This window comes from Myotis nattereri (assembly GCF_964212035.1).
Source record: "Myotis nattereri genome assembly, chromosome: X".
NCBI classification, from domain to species: domain Eukaryota; kingdom Metazoa; phylum Chordata; class Mammalia; order Chiroptera; family Vespertilionidae; genus Myotis; species Myotis nattereri.
The window spans coordinates 51,690,777-51,717,623 of NC_138078.1; the positions used below are offsets into that span (position 1 = coordinate 51,690,777).

Here is a 26,847-nt window from a genome sequence, read left to right on the forward strand (position 1 = left end):
TGAAAAGATGGCCAACATCACTAATCATTAGAGAAATGTAAATCAAAACTACATGTGATACCACTTCACACCCATTATTGATGTAAGATAAAAAAAAAACATACACACAGGCACAGAAAACAAGAGTTGGCAAGGAGGTGGAGAAATTGGAACCACTGTACACTGTTGGTAAGAATGTAAAATGGTACATTCACTGTGAAAACAGTATAACAGTTCCTCAAAAATTAATAATAGAATCATTATGTTTCCAGCAAATTCCACTTCTGAGTATATATCCACCAAAGTTGAAAGCAGGTTCTCAAAGAAATATTTCTACACTCATGTTCATAGCAGCATTACTCACAATAGCTAAAATTTGCAAGTTTTATTTTCCATCAGTAGTTGAATAAATAAGCAAAGTGTGGCATATACATACAATGGAATATTCTTCAGCCTTAAAAAGGAAGGATAGTCTAACAACATGGATAAAACTTGAGGTCATTCTGCTAAGTGAAATAAGTCAGTCACAAAAACACAAATACTGCATGATTCAACTTACTAGGTGTATCAGTTAATAATGCAGATTTTTTTCAATAGATGGAGTTACACATATGTTGATATATATGCAATTTGATATGTGTGCTATTTTGTTGTATTGATAGCAAGCTTCAAAACTTCATGTCAAATTTGCTGAAGATGTTAATGAAGCATAGTAACCTTCATCTTGGGTAAAAACTGGTGTTTAAAATTTTAACCTTGCTATTCTGGCTTCTGTAAACATTTGCTTGCTTAAATAATAGGGAAAATAAGATTACTCCCCATTCCAGAGAGGCCATAAACTATGCCCCAGGCAGAGTTGTCAGTGCTGGCGCCAGGCCAGACCTTGAGATATGGTCTCACAGCCTGTCCCAGCACACAGGACTTTTTCTCAGAAGGTCCAGAAGTCTCATCCCAAATTTGGAAGACAAAGAGCTGAAAAACATATAAATAAGGGAGACTTCCACCATATTGGGCCCAGAATTTGAGAAGCAAGATTTTCCTCTGGGCCTGCTAGCGCTAGCAAACGGGACTCCAAATAAATTTGGCTTATTGATTAAGGCGTCTTCTGAGTTACAATATAACATTAACATCATAGATATTTTTACACTTAAAAATGTCCAATTTCATGCCAAAAAAAAGAGCATTTGCGGTAAGTTTTAATTCATTACTTTATTTTGAAGAAAAAGTTATCGTATACTTCAGGAAGCTTATGGTGAACATGCTCCATCTCAAGATACTTGTGAATGCTGGTTTAAACGCTTTAAAAGTGATGATTTCGATGTGAAAGACATAGAACGTCCAGGTCAACCAAAAAAGTTTGAAGACGAGCAATTACAAGCAGTATTGGATGAAGATGTGTATCAAACTCAAAAACAACCTGCAGAAAGATTAAACGTTGCTTAGCAAACCATTTCCAATCATTTACAAGCAATGGGAAAGATTTTAAAGGAAGGAAAATGGGTGCCACATCAACTGAATGAAAGACAAATGGAAAGCCAAAAAGTCATTAGTAAAGTGTTGCTTCACAGGCAAGAAAGTCTTTTTTGCATCGACTTGTGACTGGCGATGAAAAGTGGATTTATTTTGAGAATCCCAAATGTACAAAATCATGGGTTGATCCAGGTCAACCATCAACATCGACTGCAAGGCAAAATTGCTTCAGAAAGAAAACAGTGCTCTGTGTTTGGTGGGATCAGGAAGGTGTGGTGTATTGTGAGCTTCTAAAACCAGGTGAAACCATTAATACTGATAGCTACCAACAACAAATAATCAATTTGAACCATGCTTTGATTGTGAAACAACCAGAATGGGCCAGAACCCATGGCAAAGTAATTTTGCTCTATAATGACACACCATCACACACTTCAGAACCAGTTAAAGACACATTAAAAGATCTTGCCTAGGAAGTATTAACCCACCCACCGTATTCCCCAGACCTTGCTCCTTCAGATTACCACTTGTTCTGATTTATGGCACATGCACTTTCTGAGCAGCACTTCAAAACATACAAAGAAGTGGAAAATTGGGTTTCTGAATGGTTTGCCTCAAAACAAGAAAAGTTCTATTGGAACAGTATCCACAAATTACCTGAAAGATGGGGAAATGTGTAGGTAGTGATGGACATTACTTTGAATAAAACACTTTTGATGTTTTTCTTGAAATTATTGTATTTTCTTTTATTACAAAATCTACATTATTAACTGGTACACCTGGTATATGAGATACTTAGAATAGTCAAATTCATAGAGGCAGAAAGCAGAATGGTAGTTGCCAGGGCTGATAAGAGGGGGAATAAATGGTTATTGTTTAATTGATAAACAGTTTCAAATTTGCAAGATGCAAAGAGTTCTGGAAATAGATTGTGCTGATGGTTGCTGAATACAAATAGCATATTTAATGATTAAGATGGTAAATTTTATGTTGTGTATTTTAACACACACACACACACACAAAGCACTAGAAAAAAGTTTTATTGGAAAATAGCTATCTACACTAATAAAAGAGAAAAATGGTAATTGGCGTACGGCGATACCGTTTTCATTGGCTAATCAGGGCTATATGCAAATTAACTGCCAACTAAGATTGGCAGTTAACTGCCAACAAGATGGCGGCTAATTTGCATATGTAGGCACAATGCAGGGAGGCGGAAGGGAAAGCAGGAAGAAGCCCCCTGCCACTGACAGTGATCGGAAACCCAGGGGGGAGCTAAGAGCTGGGGGGCAGGGCAAAGGCGGCCCTGGGGCCGCCTTTGCCCTGCCCCCCAGCCATGATCAGAGAATCAGGCGCCTTTGCCGCCCTGGCCAGTGATAGCAGGAAGTAGGAGTGGAGCCAGCGATGGGAGCTGGGCACGGTCGAAGCTGGCAGTCCCAGGAGCTAGGGGTCCCTTGCCTGGGCCTAAAGCGAAGCCCACGATCGCGGGGCCGCTGCAGCTGCGGGTCCCCGCTGTCCGGGCAGGATGCCCAGGCCAGAGGCGTTAGGCCTGGGCAGGGGCGGAGCCTGCAACCGCGGGGAGCTGCGGGTCCCCTGCCCAGGCCTGACACCTCTGCCGGAGGCCTCAGGCCTGGTCAAGGGGCCGATCCGGTGATTGGTGATCGGAGGGTGATGAGGGTCAACTCCTCTGGCCGAGGCATCAGGCCTGGGTGGGGGGCGGAGCCAGGGATTGGGGGGATATGATGGTCCCCTTGCCCAGGCCTGAAGCCTGGGTCAGAGGCGTCAGACTTGGGCGGGGGTTGGAGCAAGCGATCAGAGGGAGATGGGGGTCCCCTGCCCAGGCATGATTTCTGGGCCAGAGGCCTCAAGCCTGGGCGGGGGCCAGAGCCAGTGATCGGGGGGAGATGGGGGTCCCCTGTCCAAGCCTGACACCTCTGGCTGAGGCGTCAGGCCTGGGCAAGGAGCCGATCAGGCGATCGGAGGGTGATGGGGGTCAACGCCTGAGGGCTCCCAGTATGTGAGAGGGGGCAGACTGGGCTGAGGGACACTCTCCCCCCCCCCCCCGCACCCAGTGCACGAATTTCGTGCACCGGGCCCCTAGTACACACATATTTGTCTATGGCTCCTTTTGTACTATAATGGCAGAGTTGAGGAGTTGCGACAAAAACTGTGTGGCCGACAGACCTAAAATATATACTATCTTGACCTTTAAGAAAAGTCTGTCACTGTGAATTAGATGAAGACAGGTAGCATGTCTACAAAGTCTAAAGATGAGATGAACTAAGAGGAGTAGTTAATACATTGCATGATAGAACTGAAATTCACAAAGATCAGAACAACTAAAAAAGATAAGCTGTAACACTCAAGTTGAAACTTAATAGCTTAAAAATTATGTGTGAGATAACAAAAAACATATATTTGACTCTACCCGCAGCTCCTAGGACAGACCTCCTAAAACGCTTGTAATTACCTAAGCGAGAACACTTGAACATCTCCTGTTCTAATATTTGGAATATTTGGGTGTTTTTTCCCCCCATCCTAAAACCCTTGTAAATTCTGAAGTGATAAGAGCACTAGGAACATTTTTATATTGAGGTGACTCTGGGTAGACTCCTGGATGGCTCCTGGATGGGGGATAGTCACCAGAAAAACCAACCATAATTAGAATGTGGGAATTTTCAGCTTCACCCCTACATCCTCCAGAGAGAAGAACTGGAAATTGAATTAATAATTGCTCATGCCTATATGAGAAAGCCTCCATAAATCCAAATAGTAAGGGGTTCAGAGAGCTTCCAGGATAGTGAACACATTTACACAAGGACTACACACCCCAACTCCATGAGGACAAAAGCTCCTGCATTTGGAACCTTCCCAGACCTCACCCTATGTATCTCTTCATGTGGCTGTTCACTTATATCCTTTATTATACATACCTTTAATAAGTGGTAAACTTGTTTCCCTTAGTTCTCTGAGGCTCTTTAGCAAATTAATCAAACCCAAGGAGCCGGGTGTCAGAAGTTCTGATCTATAGCCAGTTGGTCAGAAACCTAGGCTTGCAGCTGGTGTCTGAAGTGTATGTGTGTGTGTGTGTGTGTGTGTGTGTGTGTGTGTGTGTGTGTGTGTGTGAGAGAGAGAGAGAGAGAGAGAGAGAGAGAGAGAGAGAGAGAATTAACCCGTGGGAACTGACGCTATGTATAGGCAGACAGTGTCAGAATTGAATCAAATTATAGAATACCCAGTTGGTGTCACAGAGAATTGCATGGTGTGGGGGAAAACCTCCACACATTTGGTGACGAGAAGTGAAATGTTTTGTGCAGTAGTGAAGGAGACTCACAGGAAAGAAATGAGTAGGGAAGAAGTAGGTTTTTCCCTACAACAGGATGGAGAAACTAAGGTTTTTCCTTTTAGTACTTTAAGGTATTGGGTACATTATTCAACCATAAAAGTAGATGTGGAATTTAGGGATTAGAAGCAACTGATACTGTAAAGATCTAGTTTTGTAAGCCCAATAAACCATGGATGTGGCTGCCAAAAAAAAAGCTAAATTGAATATTGACTGCATTAAAAGAAACAGGATCTAGAACAGTGCTGAACAGTGTTGCACAGTAGAACTTCCTGTGATAATGGAAATGTTCTCTATCTGAGCTGTCCAACAAGGTAGCCATTAGGCACAGGTGGATACTGAGACTTGATATACTTAGTGTGACTGAGGAACTAAATTTTCTATTTTGTTCAAAATAATTAACTTACATTTAAATAGGTATGTGAGGATAACTGCTACCATATTGCAGGTTTATAATACTTAAAATATGAAAGGCATATATTAGTGGTTAGAGCTGAAGAACTGTGTTCATTTCTAGTTACCATACTTATAAAAACTAGAAGTGACATCCAGGAAATGAGCTTATTAGGAATACTGTTAGAATGAACTGGGGGAGAGCTATCAACTAAAAGATTTAGATGTTATCATATGGCAGAACAAGTAGCCTTTAAAATGACTGGAAAATATGTATAAATTCTATATAAAAATTTTGTGTTCTAGCTTTATAAAAATACTAGAGGCCCGGTGCACAAAAATTTGTGCACTCAGGGGGGAGGAGGGTCCGTCCCTCAGCCTGGCCTGTGCCCTCTCGCAGTCTGGGACCCCTCTGGAGATAACGACCTGCTGGCTTAGACCTGCTCCCAGGTGGCAGAGGGCAGGCCCAATCCCTAGGTGCAGCCCCTGGTCGGGCTCAGAGCAGGGCCGATTGGGGAGTTGGGGCGCTGCCCCCTGTCATGCACAGAGCAGGGCAATCGGGAGGTTGTGATGCCACCCTCAGTCATGCTCAGGGTAAGGCCAGTTGGGGGGTTGGGACACCGTCCCCTGTCACACTCAAGGCAGGGTCGATGGGGAGGTTATGGCACCACCCCCTGTCATGCACAGAGCAGGGCCCATCAGGGGGTTGTGGCGCCACCCTCTATCACCCACAGAGCAGGGCCAATCAGGGGGTTGGGGCACCGCCACTCTCACACTCAGGGCAGGGCCGATGGGGAGGTTATGGCTCTACCCCGTCACACACAGAGCAGGGCCCGTGGGGAGGGGGAGGGGGCGCCGCACCCTGTCACACACAGAGCAGGGCGATCAGGGGGTTGGGGCGCCACACCCTGTCACACACAGAGCCACAGGGCGATCAGGGGGTTGGGGAGCTCCCCCCTATCAGGCACAGAGCAGGGCTGATCAGGGGGTTGGGGCGCCTTCCCCTGTCACGAACAGAGCAGGATGGATAGGGATATTGTGGCCCTGCCCCCTGTCACACATAGAGCCGCAGGGCGATCAGGGAATTTGGGCGCTGCCCCTGGTCACGCTGATCCCGGTGCCGGGAGGCCTCTCAGCTCCGCTGATCCCGGTGCTGGGAGGCATATTACCCTTTTACTATATAGGGTAGAGGCCCTGTGCACGGGTGGGTGCCGGCTGGTTTGCCCTGAAGGCTGTCCTGGATCAGGTTGGGGGTCCCCACTGGGGTGCCTGGCCAGCCTGGGTAAGGGGATGATGGCTGTTTGCAGCTGGTCACACATCCTTCAGGGTGGGGGTCCCCACTGGGGTGCCTGGCCTGCCTGGGTGAGGGGAGATGGCTGTTTGCAGGTGGTCACACACCCTTCAGGGTGGGGGTCCCCACTGGGGTGCCTGGCCAGTCTGGGTGAGGGGCTGAGGGCTGTTTTCAGGCTAGGGGTGACTGAAGCTCCCAACCGCTCCTTTTCTTCTTCTTCTTCTTCTTTTTTATTCTGGGCCAGCTTTAGCTTTGAGGCTTGGCTCCAGCTCTTAGGCCTCCGCTGCTGAAAGTAGGTTTCTGGCCTTTGCTTACAATATTGCGATCCTGCTGGCTGAAGCCCGGTGGACTAAAGCAGGTTTCTGGGGTTTTGTTTAGCTTCTATATTTGTTACTATGTTTTTTAAACTGCAGCTCAGAGGCCTGCAGTGGCAGGCAGGGAATTTTGGAGTCCTCTGTCACTGAAGCAAGCAAGCCTCATGTTAGTTTCAAGCTGCTTGGCTGCCGGCCACCATCTTGGCTGGCAGTTAATTTGCATATCGCCCTGATTAGCCAATGGGAAGGGTAGCGGTCGTATGCCAATTACCACGTTTCTCTTTTATTAGATAGGATAGTAATGATAATCCTCTCTTCCACAGGTTTTCCAAAAGAGGCTGAATGACTTTTCATCCAAGAATTCATGTGCAGGTAGGAGAATTATCTATAATAATGGTTGCCAAGCTATAGCCAGTAGACCAAATTCAGTCATCTGTTTTTATAAATAAACTTTTATTGGAACACAGCCACTTCCATTCATTTATAGTTTGTTTATAGCTGCTTTTACACTAAAGTAGCAGATTAATTAAGTGTGACAGACTTTATGGCTGACAAGTCTAAAATATTTACTGCCTGGCTCTTTACAGAAAATGCTTACTGATCCCTGGTCTAAAATAGTGGTTCTCAGAACCATCTGGAGAACTAATAAAGAATACAGAGGCCTGGGGCTGTTGGAATAATGTAGGACCTGGCCTCTTTATTTTTATCAAGTTCCCTAGTGATTTTATTTTTAACAGCTTTACTGAGATATAATTCACATACCATACAATTCATCCATTTAAAGTATACAGTTTAGGCCCTAGCCAGGTAACTCAGTTAGTTTGAGCATCATCCCAATGCACCAAGGTTGTGGGTTCAATCCCCATTCAGGGCACATACAAGAATGAACCAATGAATGCACAAATAGGTGGGATAACAAATCAATGTTTCTCTCCCCCCTTCTTTCTTCTATCTCTCTTTCTTTCTCTCGCTCTCAAATCAATTAAATAAAAAATATATATACAATTCAATGGTTTTTAGTATATCCACAGAGTTGTGCAACCACCACCCAATTTCAGAACATTTTCATCAAACCAACAAGAAACCCTATACCTATTAGCAGTCATTTCCTATTTTCCCCATCTCTCACAGCCCTAGACAACCACTAATCTACTTTGTGTCTCTATAAACGTGCTATTCTAAACATATCATATAAATGAAATGACACAACATGTGGTCTTTGTAGCCAGCTTCTTTAACTTAGCATAATGTTTTTAAGGTTCATCCATATTATAACATGTATCAGTACTCTGTTTCTTTTTTTTTTTTAAATATATTTTATTGATTTTTTACAGAGAGGAAGGGAGAGAGACAGAGAGCCAGAAACATCGATGAGAGAGAAACATCGATTAGCTGCCTCCTGCACATCTCCCACTGGGGATGTGCCCGCAACCCAGGTACATGCCCTTGACCGGAATCGAACCTGGGACCCTTCAGTCCGCAGGCTGACGCTCTATCCACTGAGCAAAACCGGTTTCGACTACTCTATTTCTTTTTATTGGCAAATAATACTCCATGGTATGGGTGTACCACATTTTGTTTATCTATTCAATCAGTTAATAGACATTTTGGTTGATTCCACATTTTAGTATTAAGAATTCCACATTTTTAGTATTAAAAATAATGCTGCTATGAACATTCCTATTTGTATGGACATATGTTTAACTCAAGCGTGGAATAACTGAGTCAATGGTAGGTAAATCTCTAATTCTGACTGTTTCCAAAGCTGCTGCACCATTTTACATTCCTACAAGCAGTTTATGAGGGTTACAACTTTTCCATACAATATGGGTATGTGCCCTGATCTGGATGGGATGACACTCCAACCAGATGAACCACACCAACCAGGGCTTATCTGTCTTTTTTATTCTAGCCATCCTAGTGAGTGTAAAGTGGTTTCTCATTGTGGTTTTGATTTGCATTTCTCTGATGGCTAATGATGTTGAGCATCTTTTTAAGTGCTTATTCCCCAGTAATTCTGATGCACACTGATGTTTGAGAACCACTAAGAGGTCTATGAGTAATTTAAGGTCCCATTTAACATTGATGATCCCATGAAGATAGTGCCAGAGAATTATATCACTTGAAGAACTATACTTGCTCATGTCTTCCTGTTCCACTTGACACTGACCTGCAGGTTAACCTAGTCTAACTCCTATTTTATAAAGTCATGATTATCTTATTCCTTTTTCATTTTATTTTTTAAATTTTTAATATAAATTTTAAAATTAACTTTTTTTTGGCTTGACTATTGATTGTTTAAATCATTAAAAAAGCAATTCCATCTTCTAATTTGATCAGCACAATGGCAAATATTGTTCTCTGTAAGTATGTATGATGATGATGATAGATAGATAGATAGATATAGATTCAATATGTGTTCATGGAAATCTTAGAAAAATTTTAGTCTTTAGAGAAAAGAAAATAAGTTCTTCTCTACCTTTCATTGTCCATCAGCAGTTTAGTGATGCTCAGACAGATGTCTAAAGACATGTCAAGGTGTAGTATTTCTATGCAAGCTAACAAAAAGAAAAAAGAAATAATCATGTCAGTTTCATTTATGAGGAAGCTTAGCTATTTTCAATAATTTTTCTCTGTTGAAAATCTACTTTCCAAATATTTGGCATATATCATGTTTTACCTAAAATTTATCAAAATCTTTTAATGAAGTAATAATATACAATGCTAGAGAAAATGCAGTGAAACAGGCACTCTTAAATGTATGACAAAGTAACCTTTTGAAAAGCAATTTGGCAATACTATATGCTAAGAACACAGTGGTTAAGAGCTTGAGATGTGAAATCAGAAAGACCTATATTTGAAACAACTTGTCATCTGTGTGGCCATAGGCAAGTTACATAGATTTTCCACACCTTAGTTTTGTCATCAGTAAAATGGGGACTATATCACCACCAATCTCTTGGGGGTGATTGAGAGGGTTACATGAGATAATATATGTAAATTACATAGCAAAGCACCTAGCACTTAGTAAGCATTCAATAAATAAATGACAGCTGTAGGCTGGCCAGTATGGCTCAGTGGTCAATATATGAACCCTGAGGTCATGATTGGATTCCTGCTCAGGGCACATGCCCAGGTTGTGGGCTCAATCCCCAGTGAGAGGCATGCTGGAGGCAGCCAATCAATGATTCTCTCTCATCTTTGATGTTTCTATCTCTCTCTTGCTCTCCCTGCCTCTCTGAAATCAATATATATATATATATATATACATATATATATATATGTATATAATGTTTTTAAGTGTATTTTATTGACATTTTTTGCAGAGAAGAAGGGAGAGGGAGAGGGATAGAGAGTTAGAAACATTGATGAGAGAAAAACCAATCAGCTGCCTCCTGCACACCCCTACTGGGGATGTGCCCACAACAAGGTACATGCCCTTGACTGGAATTAAACCTTGGACCCTTAAGTCTGCAGGCCGATGCTCTATCCACTGAGCCAAACCGGTTAGGCTAAAATACATTTTAAAAAATAAATGACAGCTGCTATTATTATTTCTTATACCTCAGAAATTGTATTTCTGAAAAGTCATTTGATGTAAATATGGGAAAATGTTTATTAACAAAGATATTAAAAGCAGTACAGATTATAACAACAATAAAAAGAAAATATATTCTGAGTGTGAACTGTAAAGCCAGGAACTATGTGCTTGGTGCTGGCCAACAGTGGACAAAATACAAAATCCCTGCTGTTAAGGAGCTTATATTCCAGTAGATGATGGGCTACGGATATTTTTAGTATTTACCAAAAACTTCCTTTAGGTATGTGCCACCTTTCCATAATAAAAAAAAATTGTACACTTTTAAAATTTCTTTTTATATAACAAAAAATACCAGTAAAATTTTAATGCTAGCACTTAGGTTGACCATTTTAAGAGTAAAATACTTTCACCAGCAAAGAAATGAGCTGACAATAAAAATCCAAGTTTTATACAGTCTCTCAATAAAAAGATAACTTTATTATTTTAAACTATGGAAAACTTAAGAGCCAGGGAATTCTTTTAATTTGTACTATGAAATTGTAACTTCATTAGTCTGAATATCAACAGTATCTAGATTGAGTTAAGTAAAACACTCTGGGAATAAAGAATAATTTCACTTTAAATTCTGTTTCTTATCTACATTTTGATAAAAACTGTAATGGGGAAATCTAGTCCAAAATTAATCAACTTCACAACTGGGTGACTCCTATAATCTCTCTGTTCTTCCCACACAGCATTAGTTTGAGTAAGCCTATTCCTTTAATTCGTTAGTTGGTTTGTTTATTCCCTTAGTGCAAACAAAGTAGAGTTGTTTTCCTGGTTCCTAACATTGTTCAACCTGTGTATACTGAGATGAAAACTTAGAGATATAGAATCCTCTGTACATTTCAGCTTCTGAGGTCTCTAAGCGATTGGTTAGCATTCTACAGGTAACAGAAAATTTCAGCAGTACCACATTAGCACTAAATTTAGATCTCCGTCCAAATATGATTATTGACCTATTTATTACAAATTGTTATTTATTGGATGATCAGTCATTATACCAACATAATTTTATTTTTTCATCTTTTTATTGATGTCAGAGAGGAAGGGAGAGGGAAAGAGAGATAAAAACATCAATGATGAGAGAGAATCATTGATTAGCTGACTCCTGCACACCCTACACTGGGGATCAAGCCAACAACCTGGGCATGTGTCCTGACTGGGAATCGAACCGTGACCTCCTGATTCAACTATCAATCACTGAGCCACTCTGGCTAGACCTAACATAATTTTATATAGTAAAAATAATGCAGCTCTATAATACAAATATATTTTTATATAGTAAAAAATAAAGCATGTATGCATTAAAAGAATTTGGAATAAGTTATTTTTATGACTAAACATAATTTAAATACTGTTAAGGGGCCAGTGTACATAAAGAGATTTGTTCCCCTCATTTAATACATCTATATAGTAGTAATAACAGTGATAATAATAACTACAATAATAATTATTATTACATACTAACTATACACCAGTTATGGTGCTAAATGTTCTATACACATTTTCTCATAGGATTCTCAAAACAACACAATGAAGTAGACATTATTATATCACTTTCAAAGATGAAGCAATGAAGTACAGAAAAGTTAAGTAACTTGCCAAAGGACCCACAGCTATATATTAGGATGTTTACTTTGTGATGTGTATTTTGAAAAACAAATAACAATGTTTATACAAGTAATTATAAAAATCACAACATTACATAGGCTTTTCAGTCAATAGGTAATCTTTCTTCATGGTAGTAGACAATGTCAGAAGGGCTGAGCAGCTGCAATTCTCTGTTAGACTGAAAGAAAACTGATAGCTTTTATTCAGCTCTTTTTTACTACCTATTAAATTTGCTACTGTTCTCTCCTTTCTCTTTTTCTTCTGGCTAACAATCTTCCCCCTTTCTTTATGTGATTATTTTCCTTCTCAATCACCATCAAATTATACTACAAAATATCTTACAGTCAACAAATAGGTGGTTAGATTAAAAACTGCACTTCACACACAGAGATGATACCTTCAATGAGTTCTTCATTAGCTGTTTCGCCCTTCAAGAGGATTTTTATCTTCAAGAAAAGCCCGGCTGGGTTTAAATGTTCCTATTTTAAAGAAATCACAATTACATTAAAACTATGGAATATAAAAGACAATTTTCAAGTAATTGCCTGTTTTATTCAACCACAGCAGGATGACTCATGATAAAAGGAAATCAAAAGTATAAAAGAACAGATCATAACATCCAGTATATCCCTAGGGATATTTTCTGATATTTTATTCAATATAAATGAAATGATATGAGGAAAAGAACATGTAAACATTTCCACTGAGTGTCAAGCATTTAAATGACAAGGTCAATATTTATTAGTAAACTGTATGAAGATAAGGCCATATTCTTGTCTTGGTAAACAAAACCCAAAAAATCAATTATAATTGGATGTGGTTTCTTTGAGATTTTAATAACAGGTATAGTACTCTGCAAACAATGGTTGAATGAAATAGGAAACATATTGTCTTTCCTATAGAATATGCCTGTCATATTTACCATTCATAACGATGAACTCTGAATGGTTTTTCCAAGTCCTGTTAGCTGGCCTTAAGCCATTTGTGGTCTCTAGCCTGGTTCCACTTTTTCCTAACAGGGTACATCTTTAAATAGCTGGCTACGATTAAAAGTGCAATGTAGGCCCACAGAATAGAACTTTTCTCAATACAAAGTCAATTATCCTCTACATGAACCTCATACTTATCAAACTAAAAATAATTACAGCTATTCATGTGTGAGATGCCTTAAGTATGGAAAATTAGAGAAAGTAAGCACTGGTATTAAAAGGTTTTGCAAACATACATGACACTAATACAAAGAATAAAGCTACAAATTTTAATCTATTCCATTACTACCTTTCCTAACAGGCATGTTGAAATATCTCTTAGGCTCAATTACCACTTACCTTTGATGTACAGGTTGTCCAAATCTTGGTAGGATCTCTTTTCATTTAGTCTATGATACTCACACAAGTTACATTGTTCTTTCCTTTATTTCCTTTACCAAACAACTCCAGAGAATGGACAATACTTTGCTTTTATTGTATCATCATCTATGCACTTCCATAATCATTTGCACTGTAGTATCCATCCTTACTGTCTCTTGAAATTAAGCTTTCAAAATTCATAAGTATCAGTTAAATCTATCAGCTTTCTCCCTACCATCAATCTCCTTGTGTTATCTGTAATTTTTCTCATTGTCATTTCTCACACTTGTTCCTTAAGTTTCTGTTTGCTTTGTTTTCATTTTCTTTTTACCAAACAGTTATCGGAAAACAGGATCCAGTAATAACAAATTTGCAAGGCAAGTACTGTGAATATTGTTTTGTAGATGAAGAACCTGAGGCCCCTATGGAGTAACTTACCCAGAGTCATACAGTTGCAAAGTGATAGGGTTGAAATTTGAATTCAGATCTCTCTGACTCTAAAGGCCATAATCTTTCCACTATAATATGCTGCATCACTTGAAACTCTTTCTACCCTTGGTCTGCCTATGATTACGCTGTCCAGCTCTCCTGCAAGCTCTAAAGAGTACTTTTCCATTTTTTACTGTGAACTGTATCATATACACACACATGATTATAGAAAATCTGTCTTACAGAATAATAAAACAAACACCCATGTACTCACTACATAAGTTAAGAAACACTCAGCACATTAGAGACCTCCGATGTACACTTGCCCATTTGTATCCTCTTCACTTACCCACAGAGGTAAACTACCTTGAATTTTGTGCAGCAATTCCCTTGCTCTTCTTTATATTGTTTATTTTTACCTGCATTTGAACTTCATTCAAACAGAATCATAATGTATACAAATTCTTCTGTGACTTGCTTCTTCATTCAATATCATGATTTTAAGATTCATTTATGTGGATGCATAAAACTAATCTATTTGTTTTCATTACTCTATAGTGTGGTCCTTGGAGCGTATTCCCCTCATCAATGTTACCTGAAAACTTGTTAAAAATGCAGACCCCACCCAAACCTATTGAATCAAAAATTCTGAGGATGAGGCCCAGCAAATAAAGTATGTGTGGGTGGTTTTAGAAAAATGTATAATATCATTATTATTGATTTATATTAAGAAAAGTTTCCATTTCAACATAAATTCTAGTACCTGTTTAATAAGGTAGTAAATAAGGAAATTATGTTTTAATAGACTTTCTGATTAATATTTATGAATGCTAAAGTTTGAGAATGACTACTCTATATAGTATTCCACTGTATGACAATTTATTTACCTGGCCTACTTTGAACACTTGAGTTGCTTTCAACCCAACTGCTATTATGAACAATTTTGGCATCAGCTTTCTGTACATTTCTTGTAGTATACAAATGCAAGAACTGTTTTCCAAAATATGTATCTAGGAGTGAAGTTGCTCGGTGATTCAACTTTATCAAAGAATGTTAAACTGTTATTCAAAGTAGTTGTATCAATACTCAAAAAGTTAGGAATAGAAGGGAAACTTCCTCAACCTAATAAAGGGCATCTAAAATATCCCACAATACCATGCCATAATGGTGAAATACCAAAAAGCTTTCCACCTATGATCAGGAACAAGAAAAAATGTTTGTTCTTGCCACTTCTATTCAACATTAGAATAGACATTCTCACCAGAGCAATTAGGGAAGAAAAAGAGATAAAAGGCATCCAGATTGGGAGGAAAAAGTAAAACTATCTCCTCTATTTGCAGATGAAATGATCTTGCACTTAGAAAGTCCTAAGGAATCCAATAAAAACCTATTACAGCTAAAAAAAAATTCAGCAGCAAAGTTGCAACATCAATATTTTGTTCATTTTATTTTATTTGTTAATCCTCACCCCAAAATTTTTCCATTGATTTTTAGAGAGAGTGAAAGGGAGAGAGGGAAGGGGAGAAAGAAAGAGGTGGGTAGAGGGGAAGAGAGAGAGAGAAAGAGAGAGAGAAAGAGAGAGAGAGAGAGAGAGAGAGAGAGAGAGAGAGAGAGAGAGAGGTGAAAGACACACATCGATTGGTTGCCACCTGCATGCACACCCAACCAGGGCCAGGGATCAAACCTGAGACCCTTCAGTACACAGGATGACACTCTAACCACTAAACACACCAGCCAGGGTGAAACATCAATATTTTAAAAATAAACTGTATTTCTATATACTACCAATTAACCATTCACAAGTGAAGTTAAGAAAATAATTTCATTTATAATAGCATCTAAAAGAATAAAATACAGTAGAACTTCGGCTCTCGAATTTAATTTGAAAACCAAGCCTTTTTTTTCCCCATTACAAATAATGTAAATTGCCCAGCCACAGTAGCTCAGTGGATTGAGCATCATCCCTTGCACCAAGACGTCACAGGTTTATTTTCCGGTCAGGGCACACACCCAAGTTGTGGGCTCGATCCCCAGTGGGTGGCTTGCAGGAGGCAGCCAATTGAAATTTCTCTCTCATTGATGTTCCTATATCTCTTTCCTTCTCCCTTCCTCTCTCTCTAAAAAATCAATAAAAGCATATCAAAAATAAATAAAATTATATCATTTTAATCATTCTTATATACAGTATATATCTAATGTATTATTCTATCTAATAAAAGAGAAAATGGTAATTAGCCGTAACTCCGCTACCCTTCCCATTGGCTAATCAGGGCTAATCAGCGGAGGCCTAAGAGCTGGAGCCAAGCCTCAGAGCTAAAGCTGGCCCAGAATTTAAAAAAAAGAAAACAAGGAGCGGCTGGGAGCTTCAGTCATCCGCCAGCCTGAAAACAGCCCTCAACCCCTCACCCAGGCTGGCCAGGCACCCCAGTGGGGACCCCACCCTGAAGGGTGTGTGACCAGCTGCAAACAGCCATCATCCCCTCACCCAGGCTGGCCAGGCACCCCAGTGGGGACCCCCACCCTGATCCAGGACATCCTTCAGGGCAAACCAGCCGGGCCCCACCCATGCACCAGGCTTCTATCCTATATAGTAAAAGGGTAATATGCCTCCTGGCACCGGGATCAGTGCCGAAACCCCCTGATTGCCCTGCGGCTCTGTGTGTGACAGGGGGCAGGGCCACAACCTCCCTATCTTCCCTGCTCTGTTCATGACAGGGGAAGGCACCCCAACCCCCTGACCAGCCCTGCTCTGTGCCTGATAGGGGGAGCTCCCCAACCCCCTGATCACCCTGCAGCTCTGTGTGTGACAGGGTGCGGTGTCCCAACCCCCCCCCCCCATGGGCCCTGCTCTGTGTGTGACGGGGTAGAGCCATAACCTCCCCATCGGCCCTGCCCTGAGTGCGACAGGGTGCGGTGCCCCAACCCCCTGATCCGCCCTGCTCTGTGTGTGACAGGGGGCGGTGCCCCAACTCCCCTATCACCCCTACTCTGTGAGTGACAGGGGGGGAGCTCCCCAACCCCCTGATGGGCCCTGTTCTGTGTGTGACAGGGGGGAGCTCCCCAACCCCCTGATGGGCCCTGCTCTGTGTGTGACAGGGTACGGAGCCCCAACTCCCCTGATGGACCCTGCTCTGTGAGTGACAGGGGGCAGCGCCCCAACCCCCTGATGGGCCCTGCTCTGTGCGTGACAGGGGGTGGCGCCGCAACCTCCCCATCGAGCCTTCCTTGAGTGTGACAGGGGCCAGTGCCCCAACCCCCCAATCGGCCCTACCCTGAGCATGACTGAGGGTGGCATCACAACCTCCCAATCTCCCTGCTCTGTGCATGACAGGGGGCGGCGCCCCAACTCCCCAATCGGCCCTGCTCTGAGCCTGACCAGGGGCTGCACCTTGGGTTTGGGCCTGCCCTCTGCTACCTGGGAGCAGGCCTAAGCCAGCAGGTCGTTATCTCCCGAGGGGTCCCAGACTGCGAGAGGGCACAGGCCGGGCTGAGGTAACCCCCTTCCCCGCGAGTGCACAAATTTTTGTGCACCGGGCCTCTGGTCCTATATAATAAAGAGCTAATATGCTAATTAGACCAGACAGTAGAACAAACTTCCAGTACGACCAGTGGGTGGGGGGCAGGGCAAGAGAGCCTTTTCCACCAGGCCAGCCATGGTGGTCCCAGGAGAGGCAGCACCCCGGCCTGGTCCCAGCACCTCCCCCTGCCCCCGCCCCCGCCCCTTCTGCAGAGGTGGTGGCTCAGGCCCAGACCCAGCACCACCCCTTCTGCAGAGGCAGCAGGAGAGGTTGGCGGTGTGGGCCAGTCCCAGTCCCGGTGCCACCCCTTCCACAGAGGTGACTGGAGAGGCAGTGGCATGGTCCTGGCACCTCCCAGGTGCCTCCGCAGTGCCTCAACCTCCCATGGCCCCTCCCGCTGCCGGCCTGGCCCCTGATCAGCGGGGATGGGGCCAGCACTAAGGAGCAGGAAGCCCAGCTTCTGGTTTAGCGGCACTCCTCCCTGCTCAGCCAGAAGCCGGCTCACGGCTGACGAGTGCAGTGGTGGTGCTGGGAGCCTCTCCTGCCTCCACAGCAGGCAGGCGGTAAAGAGCGAGGGGTCCTGGACTGTGAGAGCCTCAGACTGTGAGAGGGATGTCTGAGTGCCAGCAGGCAGACATCCCCCGAGGGGTCCCGGACAGCGAGAGGGCACAGGTCGGGCTGAGGGACCCCACACCCCAGTGCATGAAATTCATGCACTGGGCCTCAAGTTTAATCTATAAATAAACAATTCTTTTCTTAAATTTATTGAACCATCCCCTACTAGCCTTAAAGGAATTATTTTCATCACTAATTCCAAGGGTGTCTTTCAGGTCAGCATATAGCATCTTTGCTTGTTCATATATCAATGCCTCTGAAATGTTGTCACTGGCTAACTACTTGTCATTTATCCAAAACAACAACAGTTTTTCTACCTCTTCAATTGCCTGTGATCATTGTTTTTTTCATACCCTTAGCAATATTATCACCACATGGCCTCTTTATGTTTTAAAAATGCATTAATCATTGATGTCCCCAGCAATAAAAGCATCCTCCCCTTTGTGCCCTGAGAGACACTTTTTGTCAAGCTGAGGTATCAGTATGAAAGGGTTGTCAGTTCAAAAACCAAAGTTTGGTTCCACAACTGAGACATTTTTTTCTGTGAACAACTTAGTTGAGAACTGAGTTGTTCGAGATAGGAGACATTCGAGAAACGAGGTTTGACTGTACACAGGAATAAATTTAACAAAAAAGGGTAGGACTTATCGACTGAAAATATGATCCCTCCAGCAAGGGAAACAAAAGCAAAAATAAAATGGGACTTCATCAAACTAAAAAGCTTTTGCACAATAACGGAAACCATCAACAAAATGAAAAGATAACCTACTGAATGTAAGGAAATATTCCCAAATGATATATCCACTTAGAGCTATCCAAAATATAAGGAACTCATACAACTCAATAATAAAAAATAAACATTCTGATAAAAAAATGGCCATAGGACATAAAGAAAAAATTCTCCAAAGAGGACATACAGGTGATCAAAGAGATATAAAAGGATGATCAACATCAGGGAAATGCAAAATCAAAACCATAATGAGATACTACCTCACTCCTGTCAGAATAGCTATTATAAAAAGTCAACAAAGAACAAATGTTGTCTGGATGTGGAAAAAAGGAAACCCTCATGCACTGTTGGTGGGAATGCAGATTGGTGCAGCCACTGTGGAAAACAGTATGGCGTTTCCTTAAAATTTAAAAATTGAACTGTCTTATGACCCAGCAATTCCACTTTGGGGATTTATCCAAACAAAATAAAAATACCAATTCGAGCCCAGCCAGCGTGGCTCAGTGGTTGAGTGATTCCCAGTTAGGGCATATGCTTGGATTGTGGGCTCGATCCCAAGTGTGAGGCGTGCAGAAGGCAGCCAATCAATGATTCTTTTTCTTCATTGATAGTTCTATCTCTCTCTCCCTCTCCCTTCATTTCTGAAATGAATAAAAATACATTTCTAAAAATACCAATTTGAAAAGATAAGATATATGTACCTCCATGTTCACTGCAGTATTATTTACAATATTCAAAATATGGAAGCAACCCAAATACCCATCAATAGACGGTGGATAAAAAAGTTATGATATATATATATATATATATATATATATATATATATATATATATATATATCACCGTAAAAAAGAATTAGATCATACCATTTACGACATCATGGATGGACACAGAAGGTATTATGTTAAATGAAATAAGTTGGTTAGACAAAGACAAATACCATATGACTGACTTATATTAGGAATCTAAAGAACAAAATTAACAAATGTACAAAATGAAACAGACAGATAGATACAGAGAAGAGAGTGACAGTTGTCAGAGGGGAGATAGTTTGGGGGAATGGGTGAAAAGTTGAAGTGATTAAGAAATACAGATTGGTAGTCACAACATAGTCATGGAAACATAAGGTACAGCATAGTGAATATAGACAATAATATTGAAATAACTATGTGTGGTGCCACGTGGAAATATCGGGGTGAACATTTTATAAAGTATGTGATTGTCTAAATGCTATACTATACAACTGAAATGAAAACAACAAAAAAATGTTGAGAGGAGATTTAAAATGGTGGAGGAGTAAGTGGATGCTGCATAGACTTGCTCCCAGGACAAAATTGGAATTACAACTAAAATACAGAAAACTTCCTCAATAATCAGCAGAGGACTCACTGGAAAGAACACTGATAACCAAGGACCGAAAGTGGAGACCACATAGAGCAGTGGTTCTCAACCTTCCTAATGCCGTGACCCTTTAATACAGTTCCTCATGTTGTGGTGACCCCCAATTTCATTGTTACAAATTGAACATAATTATAGCATAGTGATTAATCACAAAAACAATATGTAATTATATATGTGTTTTCCGATGGTCTTAGGCGACCCCTGTGAAAGGGTCATTCGACCCCCAAAGGGGTCGCAACCCACAGGTTGAGAACCGCTGACGTAGAGACTGGTAGGAGGGTTGGAGGTGCAAAAGAGCTGGCTGGGCTCCCACAGATAGCAACTGAAGTTCTGGAGAGATATCTCCTGTGGGGGGGTTACCACTGGGAATTCTTGTGTCTAATTCCTAAGCTGGGTCCCCAGCAGAGTGCACCAGAACTGAGAAGGATACCCAAATAATATCTGACTGTGAAAAGTGCAGAGTTGCTGTCCGCAAGGGAGAGACAGCTGGAAATACAGGTACCCTCTTTAAAGGGCTGACGCACAAAATTCCCTGTGGAGCCACCCACCTTGTGCTCCAGCAGAGGAAGGGCAGAGTGGACTGGATTTGTATGAGCAGAAGCCAGGGGCTCAGAAGCCAGACACCCTGGTTTCATGTGCTGAGTCATTCCCTCACGCTGTGGAGGTCATCTTTCTTATGCAGACATTTGCTATACAGGCAGCCTTGCCTGGCAGGAAGACAGTTGACCCATCCTATTGGAAAAAACCTTGCCCCATGGTGCGGAGTTGCTCAGGCCCATGTGGAAACTGAGAATAACAATTAGTTTCCAGGCAGAAGCAATTGCCCACACTGTTGAAAAAACTCTTGCCACACCGTGGGTGATTGCCTGAGGGCAATTCAAGACAAAATCCAATCAGTCTGTATACAGAGGCAGTCTCTGGAAGCTTTGAGCCTTTCCCTGATCTAATTAGTCAGATACAGCATTTCACACTGTCCTGAACCAGAGATTGAGAGGTGTAGCAGATCTACATGATACACAGTCACAAACCCAAACACGCAGCCAAAATGAGGAGACAAAGAACCCCCAAATGAAAGAACAAGAACTAGAAAGACAAGAAAAGCCCAGAATAAGTAGAAGGAAGGAAATAATAAAGATTAGAGCAGAAACAAATGACATAGAAACTAAAAAACAAAAATCAATGAAACCTTTTGTTTATCCTTTCAAAGAGCTAGTTCTTTGAAAGGATAAACAAAATTGATGAACCATTAGCCAGACTCATCAAGAAAGAAAGAGAGAGGACCCAAATTAATAAAATCAGAACTGAAACTGGAGAAGTAACCACCATCACCACAGAAATACAAAGGATCGTAAGAAAATACTATGAACAACTACATGCTAACAAGCTGGACAATGTGGCTGAAATGGACAAATTCCTAGAGAAATACTACATCCCAAAACTGAATCAGAAAGAGTCAGAAAACCAGCATAGGCCAATAATAACTGAGGATATAGAAACAGTAATAATAATAATAAAAAAACTCCCAGAAAACAAAAGCCTGGGTTCGGATGGCTTCACAGGGGAGTTTCACCAAACATTCAAAGAAGAATACCATCTATACTCCTCAAAAAATCCAAGAAGGAACACTTCCAAGCTCTTTTTATGAGGCCAATATAATCCTAATTCCAAAACCAGATAAAAAAACTACAAAGAAAGAGAATTACAGGTAAATATCACTAATGAACATAGATGCTAAAATCCTCAACAAAATATTAGTAAATTGGTTCCAGCAATATATTAAAAAGATCATACACCATGACCAATTGGGATTTATTCCAGGGAGACAAGGCTGATACAATATTCACAAATCAATAAGTGTGCTACATCACAAAAACAAATTGAAAAACAAAAATCACATGATAATATCAATAGCTGCAGTAAAAGCATTTGACAAAACCCAACACTCATTTTTGATAAAAACTCTCAGCAAAGTGGGAATAGAGGGAACATAGCTCAACATGATAAAGGCCATATATGGCAAACCCACAGCCTACATCATACTCAATGGGCAAAACCTAAGAACAGGAACAAGACAGGGATGTCTGCTTTCACCACTCTTATTCAACATAGTACTCTAAATCCTAGCCACAGCAATCACACAAGAAGAAAACATAAAAGGCATCCAAATTGGAAAGGAGGAAGTAAAACTTTCATTATTTGCAGATGATATGATATTGTACATAGAAAACACTAAGGACTCCACCAAAAAACAACTAGATTTAATAAATGAATTTGGCAATGTAGCAGGATACAAAATTAACACCCAAAACTCGATGGTTTTTTTATACACCAATAATGAATTCTCAGAAAGAGAATCTAAACAAACAATCCCATTTACCATTGCAAAAAATAATAATAAGCTACTTAGGAATAAACTTAACCAAGGAGGCAAAAGACCTGTACTTGGGAAACTACAGGAAGTTGAAAAAACAGATAAAAGAAGATATAAACAAGTGGAAGAATATACCTTGTTCATGGATTGGTGGAATGAGCATCATTAAAATGCCCATACTACCCAAGACAATCTACAGATTCAACACAATCCCTATAAAATACCAACAACATATTTAACAAATCTAGAATAAATACTCCAAAAATGTATAAGGAATCAAAAAAGACCCTGAATAGTTACAGCAATACTGAGAAAGAAAAACACAGTTGGAGGAATCACAATAACAGATATCAAGTTATACTACAATGGCACTGTAATCAAAAGAGCCTGGTACTGGCACAAGAACAGGCATATATATCAATGGAACAGAACAGAGAACTCAGAAATTGACCCAAACCATTACAATTAATATTTGACAAAGGAGGCAAGAGCATACAATGGAGTCAAAGCAGTCTCTTCAATAAACAGTGTTGGGAAAATTGGACAGATACTTGCAAAAAAATGAAACTGGACCATACACAATTTATACCATATACAAGAATAAACTCAAAATGGATAAAAGACTTAAATGTAAGTTGTCAACCCATAAAAATCCTAGAAGAAACCATAGGCAGCAAAATCTCAGACATCTCTTGTAGCAATATGTTTACAGATACATCTCCTAGGGCAGTGATGGTGAACCTATGACACGCGTGTCAGAGGTGACACACGAACTCATTTTTTTGGTTGATTTTTCTTTGTTAAATGGCATTTAAATATATAAAATAAATATCAAAAATATACATTATTGTTTTACTATGGTTGCAAATATCAAAAAATTTCTATATGTGACATGGCACCAGAGTTAAGTTAGGGTTTTTCAAAATGCTGACACGCCGAGCTCAAAAGGTTCGCCATTACTGTCCTAGGGCAAAGGAAACTAAGGAGAAAATAAACAAATAGGACTACATCAAAATAAAAAGCTTCTGCACAGCAAAAGAAACTATCAACAAAACGAAATGAGAGTTCACTGTAGGTGAGAACATATTTGGCAATGATACATTTGATAAAGGGTTAATATACAAAATATATAAGAAATTCATACAACTTAACAAAAGGAAGACAAACAATGCAATTAAAAAATGGTCAAATGACCTAAATAGACATTTCTCCAAAGTGGACATACAGGTGGCCAAGAGACATATGAAAAATTGCCCCAAGTCACTGATATCAGAGAGATGCAAATTAAAACAAAGAGGTATCTCCCCACCCCTGTCAGAATGGCTACCATCAACAAATCAACAAATGACAAGTGCTGGTGAGGATGTGGAGAACAGAGAACCCTAGTACACTGCTGTTGTGAATACAGACTCATGCAGCATGGAGGTTCCTCAAAAAATTAAATATGGGATTGCTATTTGACCCAATGATCCCACTTCTAGAAATATATCCTAAGAAACCCAAAACACCAATCATAGCAGCACAATTTACAATAACTAAGATCTGGATACAGCCCAAGTGCCCATGAGGAGATGAGTGATAAAAAAGCTGTGGTACATCTGCACAATGGAATACTACGCTGCTGTAAAAAAGAAGAATCTTTTACCCTTTGAGACAGCATGGAGGAACCTGGAGAGTATCATGCTAAATCAAATAAGTCAGTCAGAGGAAGATAAGTATCACATGATCTCATTCATATGTGGAATCTAAGTAACAAAATAAACTGATGAATGGAGTGGATCCAGAGATATGGCAGCCTGGAACAGAGTGAGGAATCTCAGAGGAAAGATGGGGGAGTGTGGTTCATGGGAGGTAATCAACCAAAGACCTTGTATGCATATATGCATGGCCCATGGACACAAACGATGGGGAGGCGAGGGCCTGGGGTAGGGGGCTAGTGGGGGGGAGTAAGGGGATAAATGGGGGGGGAAGGGGGCATAGTTTAAACAATTAAGAAATAAAAATAAAATAATGTTGAATGTAAACTATAATTGAAAAATAAAATTTAAAAAAGAGTAATGAATTTTAAAGCAGTGAAAAAATAATACACAAATCCATACTTATAATAAGGGAATAAGTAAATAAATATATAAATGTTAAATAAATCAGAGCAGGGAGAGCTCTTGCTTGTAGTAGAATTCTGAGTGCCAACTGGTAAACATGGATAGAATACTAAATTTAAAAAAACAATCATTTGGCCCAGCTGGCATAACTCAGTGGTTGAGCATCAACCTATGAACCAGTAGGTCACAGTTCGATTCCTGGTCAGGGCACATGCCCACGCTGCAGGTTCAACCCCCCAGTGTGGGGCGTGTGGGAGATAGCCGATCAATGATTCTCTCTCATCACTGAAATTTCTATCTCTCTTTCTCCATATATATATATATATATATATATATATATATATATATATATTTAAAAACACAATCATTTCCTCAGTAATCCAACCAGCAACCTCCTGGTGTATTGGATGATGCCCAACTAACTGAGCCACACCAGCTAGAGCTCATCATTTGTTTTTTATATGGCCCCTGCACTGACGTAGTTTTACATTTTTAAATGGTTAAAAAAAAATCAAAAGAAGAATTATATGAACTGTGAGACATGAAAATTATACAGAGCTATTTCCGTGTCCAAAAATAAAGTTTTGTTGGCAAAATAAAAAACAATCATTTGGCGACCATCACAAGTAAGACTGGTTGAGGTAAGAAGACTAACTCTAAAAAGAAATTTTAATGATAAGCAAGGTAATTTTTAAGTCTCTCCACCAATTGTTTATTAGTTGCAAAGGAAAAATAGGAAATAAGCAGTATAGAAACCGGGCAACACCTTTGACCAGATGATCAATCTTAACATCACCAATGGACATTATGTGCCTCCAAATGTGATGCCTTTGGAAGGGGCACAACATCACTCATGTAGTATTCAAGTCAGAAATGCATAAACTGAATCCAATCAGGAGGAAACATAAGATAAACCTCAAATGAAGAACTTTTTGTTAAAACAACGTGGGAGCTACTGTATTCTTCTAAAATGTCAAAGAAAGCCTGTGAAATGTTGCAGAATATAGAAGACTGAAGAGATATAACACGTATATGCAATACCTTATCCTATACAGTCATTCAGTACGTAACGATGTTTCAGTCAATGAGGGAGCCCCATATACAATTGTAATCCCATCCTATATAATAAAAGTGTAATATGCAAATTGACCAAACGGCAGAACAACCAGTCGGTGGGGGGCAGGGCCAGCAAGCAAGCAGCGCCAGGTCAACCAATGCATGTGCCAGCAGACAGAGGGAGGGAATGGCAATGGGGGAAGGGCAGCGACCACCAGTGGCGGAGGGGCGATGGGGAAGTGGCTGGCACAATCCCGATTGGCCTGTACAGTTGCCCCCCACAGAAGGAGGCCAGGCAGCAACAGCAGGGTGATGGGGGTGATGCCGTCCCCTGATCCCCTGTCCTTGCATCCTGCAGAGCAAGGCTGGGTGGTGGCAGTGGCTGAGTGATGGGGGCGGTGCTGTCCCCTGATTGGCCAGCCCAGTTGCCTCCCGCAGAGGGTGGCCTAAGCCGTCAGTAGGGCATCCTCTGAGGACTCCCAGACTGTGAGAGGGCACAGGCCAGGCTGAGAGACCCCCGCCCGCAGTGCACAGATTTTCGTGCACAGGGCCTCTAGTAAGATTATAATGAAGCTGAAAATTCTTATTGCAGCCTTCTTAAGTTCATAGTTCAATGCATTCCTCACATGTTTGTGGTGATGCTGGTCTAAACAACCTACTGTGCTACAAATACAATTATGTATGGTACATAATTCTTGATAATTATATGTAACTATGTTACTGGTTTATATATTAACTATACTATTTACCATTATTTTAGAGTGTACTCTTTCTACTTATAAAAAAAGTTTGCTATAAAATAGTATTGTTATGTTGGCAGCCTTGCACATCTCATGTTTACCACATCTTTTGATTGTATCATTTTCTCTTGGACTTTACTTAATATTGCATTGTTTTATAAATTTAGTGTAGCCTAAGTGAATAGTGTTAATAAGTCTGTAGTGGCATAATGTCCTAGGCCTTCACATTCACTAACCACTCACCCGCTGACTCACACAGAGCAATTTCCAGTCCTACAACCATGCTGAGTACCCCATACAGGTATACCATTTTATATCTTCACTAGATGCCTGGTGCATGAAATTCATGCGTGGGGGGGGAGGGTGTCCCTCAGCCTGGCCTGCACCCTCTCCAATCCAGGACCCCTCGGGGGATGTCCGACTGCTTCTCGCAATCCGGGACCACTGGCTCCTAACTGCTTGCCTACCTGATCGCCCCTAACCCCTCTGCCTGCCTGCCTGATCGCCTCTAATCACCTCTGCCTGCCTAATTGCCCCTAACTGCTCCCCTAC

The 26,847-nt window shown here is 41.0% G+C and overlaps 1 protein-coding gene across 1 annotated transcript in view; it reads right to left on the reverse strand.

Annotated features, from left to right (window-relative positions):
* Window positions 1–26,847, reverse strand: part of TEX11 (testis expressed 11) — a gene marked incomplete at both ends in the record, with an annotated part of 435,711 nt that overhangs the window by 200,658 nt on the left and 208,206 nt on the right. Inside the window, 2 exons of the mRNA XM_081081640.1 lie at window positions 9,270–9,348; window positions 12,382–12,463. Coding sequence (XP_080937766.1) covers window positions 9,270–9,348; window positions 12,382–12,463 — 161 coding nt within the window. The remainder of the gene's footprint in view (window positions 1–9,269; window positions 9,349–12,381; window positions 12,464–26,847) is intronic.